The 9,845-nt window shown below is 38.2% G+C and overlaps 1 protein-coding gene across 2 annotated transcripts; it reads right to left on the bottom strand.

Annotated features, from left to right (window-relative positions):
* Positions 1-649: 649 nt before the first annotated feature.
* LOC148128679 (vomeronasal type-2 receptor 26-like) lies at positions 650-8,559 on the bottom strand. 2 transcript variants are annotated; one of them, XM_087948605.1, is made up of 6 exons: positions 8,296-8,559; positions 7,373-7,664; positions 6,410-6,727; positions 4,593-4,820; positions 2,894-3,020; positions 650-1,642 (listed from the first exon to the last, which is right to left on the bottom strand). In XM_087948605.1, exons 1-6 carry the CDS (start codon positions 8,508-8,510, stop codon positions 747-749), a joined length of 2,076 nt encoding a protein of 691 aa, XP_087804731.1. In that variant the 5' UTR covers positions 8,511-8,559; the 3' UTR covers positions 650-746. The 2 variants fall into 2 exon arrangements, with proteins under 2 accessions (XP_087804731.1, XP_087804730.1); XM_087948604.1 differs by having other exon boundaries at positions 6,410-7,222.
* Between the last annotated feature and the right edge of the window lie 1,286 nt (positions 8,560-9,845).

The following is a 9,845-nucleotide window of genomic DNA, read 5'->3' on the forward strand; positions in this document are numbered from 1 at the left end:
TGTCCTAGAACACTGCCTTTGGGGGACACCACTATTGACAGGTACAGAATTTGATAGGACGCTCCCAATTTTGACTATTTGTTGTCTGTTTGACAGGAATGCTTCTATCCAGTTATGCAGGTGTCCAGAGATACCAAAAGATTTTAGTTTTAGGAGTAGTTTGTCGTGTACCACTGAATCAAAGGCTTTACAGAAGTCTATGTAGATTGAGACTATTGCTTTGCTCTGATCAAGTTGTGTAGTCCATATGTTTTTGCAGTGTAAGAGTTGCAGATTACATGATAGTTTTTTTCCTGAAACCAAATTGTTTATTAGAGAGTAGGTTGTTTGTTTCTAAGTGGAGGATGATGGATTGGTTCATAATTGATTCCATGACTTTACAGGTGTCACATCATAAAGAGATTGGTCTGTAATTTTCAACTAGGCTGGGCTCTCCCTTTGAAGATGGGGATGACCGTGTCTTGAGACCATAGTTTTGGCAAGGAGCTGGTCCTGAAAGATTTTTCAAAGATTATGCTTAGAGGTTTGGCTATGGCAGTGGATAGCTTTTTAAAGAAGTATGCACATATTTCATCCGGTCCAATATGTTCATATGTTCAATATGTTCAAATAAATATGTTCAATATGGTCAAATGATTGAGACCACATACTTAGTGGGGGTATTTTTTTTAAAGAACAATAAAATAAAAGTACTATTTGTTACAATTATTAACTGACGTTTCTGAGATCCACATAAACATGCTACTTTATTTTGACATCAAATATTCTTTTGTATTCAACTTTGGTCTTAAAATAATGATGTAACATTTGGGTAGGAAAATTAAGATCAACAGGCTAGCACTAGAAGCCAACATTGAGAAGACCTGTACAGCCACCATGTACTTTCCCTTGGTGCTCAGGTAGGTGGGAACGAAGGATATCCATACACTGCAGAAGACCAGCATGCTGAAGGTGATGAGCTTGGCTTCGTTGAAGGCCCCAGGGAGATTCCTGGCCAGGAAAGCCACCATGAAGCAGATTACAGCCAGGAAACCCATGTAGCCAAGGGCAAGGTAGAACATGGCAATGGAGCCTTGATTACATTGCAGGATGATCTCTGCAGATTGTGAGTGTGTGTCTGACTCAGGGAATGGGGGAGAAGTGCCCAACCAGATGCTGCAGAGGATAACTTGGACACCAGAACATAAAAAGATGATAGAATTGGCCAAGGTCTTCCCTAGCCATCTTTGCACTTTATTCCCTGGTTTTGTGGCCAAGAATGCTAACACCACCATGACCGTTTTGGCCAAGACAGTAGAAATGGCAACTGAAAAGATGTTGCTGAATGCCGCTTGTTGCAGCAGGCAAGTGGCAGTCCTTGGGCGGCCAATGAATAGGAATGAAGTCAAGAAGGAAAGGAGAAGGGTGATAAGGAGGATGTAGGAGAGATCCCGATTGTTGGCTTTAACTATGGGAGTTTCTTGGAATTTAATGAAGATTCCCAAGACTAAGCCTGTTATCAAAGATAAGAACAAGGCAAGAGAAACTAGAATGATCCCCAAATGTTCTTGATAGGATAGGAAAGTTTCAATCTTAGGTACACAGCCATCTCGGTTGATATTTGGATGCTGATCTGCTGGACATTTGGTGCATTTCTCAGCATCTGAAAAGAGAAAGATTAACATCTTCATAAAGGTGTTTCCCTCCCATGCATCGTTGGAGTGAAACTGGTGATGTGTGGATGAATGTGTTTGGAGAAAGATAGTGTGCTGCAACGTTTTGGAAATTGGAATTCCAGTTTCCATGAAATACAAAGTACTTCACACACCCCTCCCCAATGATTTATGAAGGCATGGTCAATGACTAGAGTAGTTCAAGCACAAGAAGGAATAAAGGATTGGACTGAAGGTTGGATCAAGACTCAAGTGGGGATCCCATTTCAGCTCTGATTCTTTTAAGATGGAATATATTTCTCCAATGAACTCAACTGCTGCTGGTCATGTTGTAAACCCTCTGGTAAGGAAGCTGTTTTATTAAATGGTCCTTTGCAAATTCAAGGCCACCTTCCACTTTAATCAAGGAAATGGCCAGATCTCCTGTTTGTATTCCAACTCCCCTGGCTCTTGGATTCCCCTGTTTCTTTATCCTCACAACCATCCCAGGAAAGCAAGCACCAATGGTTTCCATCTCCTTGGACATCTCCTTTGAGGATGGATAAAAAGGAACAACAACCACAGTTTTACAGTCCTTTCTGGGACTCCAAAAAGAAAATGTCCCTCATTTTTGATATGGAAGCTTTTTAAAGGAAGAATAAAAAGGGAAGGAGGGAGGGAGAAAGGGTACTTGGCATGTTATACATGTTAAATTCATCCATAGGCAAGGCAAGGCAAGGCAAGGCAAGGATACGAATTTAACCATTTCTCCATGGATGCCCAGAAAAAAATGAAGAGCAAGAAATACCATAATATAATTTTATTTATTTATATTCCTACTTAACTACTTAACAAGCCAAAATAGCAAGGGGGTTGGACTAGAAGTTCTTCAAGGTCCCTTCCTTTTTTATATTCAACACACTTTCCTTTTTCTTATTTTCCCACAACAAGAACCTGGTGAGGTGAATCAGGCTGAGTCACCCAGCTGGCTTTCTAAGGAGGGGCTAGAACTCATTATCTCCTGCTTTCTAGCCTGATGCTTTAACCACTAGACCAAACTGGCTCTCCCTTCTAATGTCAAGCCCTCATTGATATCCTTTCTTTTAATAACCTGTCTCTGGTTTCAGTTACATTACTTTTATCACTATCTATGTAGTAAATTATCTGTATTACAAGATATATATATTTAAAGCTAGGCTGAAAAATGCCTATCAAATTAGCTTTTCATGAAATATGCCTGCCCCTTTTCTGTTATCACCCACCTTCCTTGGTAGAGATGGTTCCTTCTGCACATGGAAGACAGTCGTAGCAGCAGATGGGCTTCCCTTCCTGAGCCACCTTCCTGAATCCAGGATGACAGCTTTCCACACACCTTGAAAGAGGCAAGGGCTAAGGAAACAGAGATATAATACCTCATTGTGTTTTTTTCTTTCTTTCTTTCTTGTTTCTCTTTATTCCCTGCCTCCTTATATGAGTGGTTATTAAATTTTAAATTGGTTATTGTTATAAATTTCAATTTCATTGTACACATGTTGTGCATTGAAAATAAGCATTTGATTGATTGTTGGAATGCGTTGTTGGATATGTACTTTTATGCAACAACTACAGCAGGCAGTTGATGGCAGTGTTTACAAGTTTGGATCTATGGTATATACGCTATGCTGTTTTGTTCTAAGTAGGGTTTCCTGTTACAGTTAAACAGTCGAACACTAAAGCACATGGTGACTATACTCTTTGTTTGCTCTGTGGTGCTATCTATAAAGAGAATTTCTAACACTTAGATAGTGTTTTTTTGCTTGGAATTAGTTTCTAAAGGTAATGACGATTGCCCACCCTACTCCTCAATTTTAGTTTAAAGATTATGAAGTAACAATATTTGCAGATTGTGAAGATATTGGCAATCTTGAGAGCCAAATCAAGTAACATGATGGCATTGAAAGCAAACCCCCAACCCTTCTAAAAAGTACAGTGCTCAGAATTTGATAAAATTCTACAGGGGATAGGAGAAAAATGATTACCAAAATGTATAACTATCTTTTAACATTTAGAATGAAATACAAACAGTAAAGGAGACTGTGATAATTTGGGCTAAAACTTTTTGGATATACCATTGAATTGGAAGATTTGGAAAATTGTGGGAAACAAATTACAAATTAACATTATCAGCAGCCTATAAACAGAACTTCTATGAAATGTTCTATTGCTGGCACTTACTTTCAGCAAGGCTGGTTAAAACGTTCCCTAACAGGTTGGCAAATTGTTGGAAGTGTGATCATGAACAAGGAACTTTTTTCCATATGTGGTGGACCTGCCCTAAAGCTAAGACATATTGGCTCAAAATCAATAATTTGCTAGAAGAAATTACAAAACAAAAAACTGAACTAAAACTAGAGGTATTTTTTTGGGTATATTAAGATATAAAATTGGCAAAAAAATCAATATATCATACTTCATATAATAACTTAGGCAAAAATTGCCTTTGCCCAGAACTGGAAATGTGACAATATTCCTTCCAACACCATGATAATAAAAAAAGTTTTAAAATTCTCAGAGATGGATAGGTTATGAAATGAATTGAAAGACAGAGAAGAAACAGAGTACTATGAGATTTGGAACTTAGGGTACAATTAGTTGGAAGGTAGACGTAAAGCAGATGGATGAAAGATATGTAGGAGTTATGGTAAGATGAAATAATAACCATGTAAATAATTATGGAAATATCTATGTGAAAATATGCCTTAAAGTGAATGTAGGAATAACTGTAACGATAGTTAGTAATAACCTACACATTTAGAAATAGGTCAATGTGAGTGAAAACAGGTACGAACATACTGTAATGAGTGGAAAGGGCTTTTTATTGTGAAAATATGTTCAATAAAGATTATTAATAAAAAAATAAAAACAAAAACTACAGTGCTCTTTTTGCCACCTTGAGTGGAATAAAATAAATATTAGTCTCACCTTGTTCAATGTCTCCAACTTTGTGATACTCTTCTGGTCGATGGTAACTTTAAAATCCTGGGATGCCCCTTTTGCTACAGTCCCAGATTTCACTCCCTTGAGAGATCTGTTTGGGAAAATGACCCAGTTCACAATGTCCAGGTCAGCTGTCAGATCTCCTTTCTCATCCAGATATACACCATCTATGGAATTATTGTGGAACTGAGAACTTTGAAGGAAGGAATGCAGCTGGAAAGGAAATGAAGACTTTACAAAGCATATCAGAAATATTATGAAAAGATCCGTTGATCTACACTGGCAGAATTTGTAACATTATTTTCTCTGTGTTCAAATAAAGTTAAGATTCCTCCCAGTGTTGACCAAGTGATCCTTTCAAAAGACTTATTTCTTTCTCCATCCATTGCTTTCTGCAACCATACTGAGGCAAAAGGAACAAGCTGGTTGTACCCAAGGAATGGAAAGAGGCTCTGGGCAAAGGGAGGCTTTTAACAGAAGGGCAGTCGATTAGGGTTTGGGACTCAGAAGTGGTAAACTATTCCAACCTATCAGGTGGGAATCAGTAGGTTCACTGGGACACAGCAGTCCTTCCATTTCCAGAGAAAAAGGTCAAAGTATTGAGATGTGGACACAGCATAATATCTGGGCCAATCAGAATGGTCAAACAAATGGCAACTTCAAATCTCAACAAGTAAATGCTCTGTCTTACATATTGGCAAAAAAAAATCAGAAAATAAAATACAAGCTGAATAGTCAAGACCTTGTTGATGATCCAATCTCTGTCAAGGACCTTGGAGTACTCATCACAAATGATCTAAGTGCTAGAGCCCAATGTAACTACATAGCCAAAAAGGTGTTAAGAGTTGTTAACCTAATCCTACGTAGCTTTTCCTCTGGTAATATCACACTACTAACTAGAACGCTACTAACTAAAACATTTGCTAGACCAATACTTGAATACAGCTCATCAGTCTGGAACCCACATTACGTATCTGATATTAACACGGTAGAGAAAGTCCAGAAATATTTCACAAGAAGAGTTCTCCACTCATTCCAGAATACTTTATGCCACCAGACTTCAAATTCTTACCTAGAAAACCCCGAACTACGTCGCCTTCGGTCTGATATAAGTATAGTATATCAAATCATACATTGCAATATTCTACCTGTCAATAAATACTTCAGCTTCAACCATAACAATACAAGAGCATACAATAGATACAAACTCATGGTTAACCACACCAAACGTGATTGCAGGAAATACGACTTCAGCAACAGAGTGATCAATGTCTGGAATACTCTACATGACTCTGTGGTTTCTTCCCCAAACCCCAAAAACTTTAACCTTAGACTGTCTACTATTGACTTCATCGCTTTCCTAAGAGGTCTGTAGGGGGCATGCATAAGCGCACAAGCATGCCTAAGATCCCTGTCCTATTGTTTCTTTTATTTTTCCTATATGTATTCATGTATTCATAACTATGTTTATACTTATACCTATTATCTTGTAAGCAATTGACAAATCAAATCAAATAAAAAATAAATAGTTACTAGAAGATCTTCAATTGAAAGAGAATAATGGCTGAAGTGATGAGATATAAAAGCATTCTCTTTGAAATAAAAATAAAATGGTAATATTGCAAAAACAAGCATTTTAAAGGAAAAGAAGGCGAACAATTCATTTTTGCTTTGCAAACAATTTGCAACTAAGTGGATTTATGTTTCAGGATGATGTATCTTTTTAGAATAAGTAACTAAGAGAGCCACTTTAAAATCATTCCCATCTGCGGGAGAACTATCTCTGGGTGGGAAAGAAATACCTGCCAAACTTTCAGCCTGGGAGCTTCCCTTTTCGTAAAGACATTCCTCCCTGATCGCTTGGAGGTATGTTCATTAACTGAATGTAAGGCCCTAGCCACAGCCCAGATGGTGTTGTAAATGAGATAACTGTCCTGAGCCAGGAACCGATCAATTTCCTCTTTCTTCAGAGCCTCCAGATGTCCTCTCTGTCTGCATCGCCACCAGATTTTCACTGAAAAGGCATCCTTAATGAATCCACATCTAAAGGTTTTCCTCAAAAATTTAAATTTGGATTGGAGGAAGAGACCAAAAGAGTCATATTTTCCCCATTTCCTTTTCTGTATCAAAAAGGAAAAAATGGAATAAACATACTTAAGGGAACGAAGATCAAACATGAAATCAGAATTAAGGTCCCAGTGAGCTGTAGTGACCCAGACTTTATCCAGAACATGTTGCTGAAAATCTCGAAGTATTGTTTGTAGAATCACCATTCCGTTCCAGAATGCATTAATCCCCGAACCATAAACAAACACATTGACTTTTCTCCATTTGAAATATTGTTTAGGTTCTACAACTATCTGATGCACATTTAGTGGAAAGCTTTGATATATAACTGTACAAATGCCATTTCTTAGCATCAAAGAAGACACTGTCCTTATGAACCTTTCCTCTTGGTCAGTTTCTGAAGTCATAAGGCCAACCAAGGTCCATCTGAAATGGAGGAGCAGTTTGACCATCCCTTGGTACTGGACTTCTTCAGCAGGGAACAATGGGTGGAAGAAGGGAAAATGTGTTTTATCCCTCAGAATTTGGGAAGCAAAACTGTAGCTGACCTGAAAATAATGGAAGATGGTGACATTTTAAATTTAATGTGCAAAATATAAATCCTCTTGTTTTCTTAATCAAACTTTGCTTTTCATTTGCATCAGAGGACTTCTAACTGAAAGTTCCACGACTGAAAACTCTCCACAAGAAAGACGCACCTGGGGGATTTTGTAGGTGTGCAACATGTTTGAAATCTGGATGGAAATGCCAGTCTCAGCGTCTTCCAGAACAGCCACTGTGTTTCTCTGCCTTCCACACCTGTAGTTGGGCACATTGGCCTCCCCGTCTGAAAGGAGATCCAGCAAAGGTTCTGTAGTCATCTCTATTTTGAAGAAATTGTCATAGATATTATAACCCAGGGTGATGTTGGGTAAGATATGGTCGTTCCGATTGATGTCCTCCATGGTGAAAAGGAAGGGCAGGCTTTTCCAAAAATACGGGTGTGATAGTCTGCAAGTATATCAATTAAAATAATATTTCACTTTTCTTCCCTAACAATACTTTAAATCCACTCAAATATTATTCCAAACTGAAAACTTTCAAAATATTACCACAGCAAAAGCCTAACAACGATATGGAGTTTTGGTTGATGTGATATTTCAAGGGAATTTTGGTTCATAGAATATTTCAATCTTCCAGCTACACTAACACAATGTCAGTTTCATCAGTCAGTTTTCAAGCATTTTATTCCATATTTGATGGAATGTTCCTCTCTTTTAATAGAGGTGGCTGATCTCTCCAGATAGCTTCCATACTTGATTGTAACTTTGGGGATTTTCAAATTCTGTTATTATTTTTTTAAGACACTGAATGGCTAAAAATCCCACTTTATTATTAGTTCTCTTATATACATCATATTATAACTATTTGTGGAGATTTGTCTCCCACCTGGAAGATGTTCATAAGCTGCTGAAGGCTCACTTATTCTCCCTAGCTCTGAGGCCGAGGCGAAAGCTGAGAGACTATGTTAGGTGACCTTCAATGGTGTTTTTGTTGTTTCATGAAGGTGTTTTTTGAGACATTCACTGGACATTCACTGGATATGGAGAGGCTCTAGTGCAGTGCAGGAAGACAGACTTACGAGTAAAATTTTGTTGAAGGGCTTTTATAGAAGCTCAATGTTTCAAAAGTTCCCTTTTTTTCAGAGAGTATGCCACTAATGAAATAATCTCCTGGTTTGTAATGATTGCTTGGGTCTATTTGACTCTGCTTCAGAGTTAGGAGGCATTTGGCTTTGAGCATCCCACAGGCTCCCCAAGGCCACAGAAGCAGCACAAGTAGAAGCAGCAGCAACATGAGTTCTGTTCCTCACTGATCCTTCTCTGTGACACCTTTGGTTTGGTTCGGTTCTGCAACCCAACAAGACAGACACAGACTTCAGAGAGTAATTAGGATTGCAGAAAAAACAATTACTACCAACCTGCCTTCTATCGAGGACCTGTATACTGCACAAGTCAAAAAGAGGGCTGTGAAAATATTTACAGACCCCTCACATCCCGGACATAAACTCTTTCAACCCCTCCCCTCAAAACGATGCTATAGAGCACTGCACACTAGAACAACCAGACACAAGAACAGTTTTTCCCAGAATGCCATCACTCTGCTAAACAAATAATTCCCTCAACACTGTCCAACTATTTACTAAGTCTGTATTACTATTACTATTAATTCTCCCATCTTTCTTTTCACCCATCTCCTCCCACTTATGACTGTATGACTATCCCCTTGTTGCTTGTATCCCAACAGGTTTTATTGACTGTTTCCTAGTATGATTTGATTGCTTATTGTACCCTATGACTATTATTAAGTGTTGTACCTTATGATTCTTGACTCTTGACAAATGTATCTTTTTTATGTACACCAAGAGCATTTGCACCAAGACAAATTCCTTGTGTGTCCAATCACACTTGGCCAATAAAAGAATTCTATTCTATTCTATTCTATTCTATTCTATTCTATTCTATTCTATTCTATTCTATTCTATTCTATTCTATTCTATTCTATTCTATTCTATTCTATTCCGTCCCGTCCCGTCCCATCCCATCCCATCCCATTCCATTCTATCTCTTTGGTATCTTCTCTATAGTTACAAAGAATGAGATGAAGAGTTGGAGGAAATCAAAACCACTTCCAGGACAGAAGTTCCAGTGTCATCAAGAAAAATACACACAGCCCCTGCTTGTCCTTAACTCCCGCTCCCCCAGATTCTCTTTCTTTCTCCAGAACCATTTATATACCCAGCAGTTCAGACATAAGATTCCACTGAACTTGGCTTTTGAATCTGATATTGACATCAAAACATGTTCTGACATGTTTGTGTCAAATTGTTGAAAGTTTGCAGAAAGGTCTCTTGGGTCTTAACAAAAAGTCAAGAAATAAATCACAGTGATTTGGATAACTGCAAGGAACAGAACCATCAACTCTCTGAATCTTGAATGAGTCAACAAGCAGGTATCCAAAGGGAGAACCTCATAGATGAAGCTCTAAACTTTGAAGCTCTAAACTTTGAAGATTGGTCAGCTTTGGAAGCCATTTTTTTTATTTGGAAACTTCGAGGCTGCCACATTTAATGCCTGGGAATTTGGGAGGGGGGATTTCATAGTGAGGTAGAAAATTAGACACAACAACGTT

Source organism: Notechis scutatus, unplaced genomic scaffold (genome assembly GCF_049901735.1).
Source record: "Notechis scutatus isolate UNSWTSFEM ecotype Mainland unplaced genomic scaffold, rNotScu1.2 NSCUCTG21, whole genome shotgun sequence".
NCBI lineage: Eukaryota > Metazoa > Chordata > Lepidosauria > Squamata > Elapidae > Notechis > Notechis scutatus.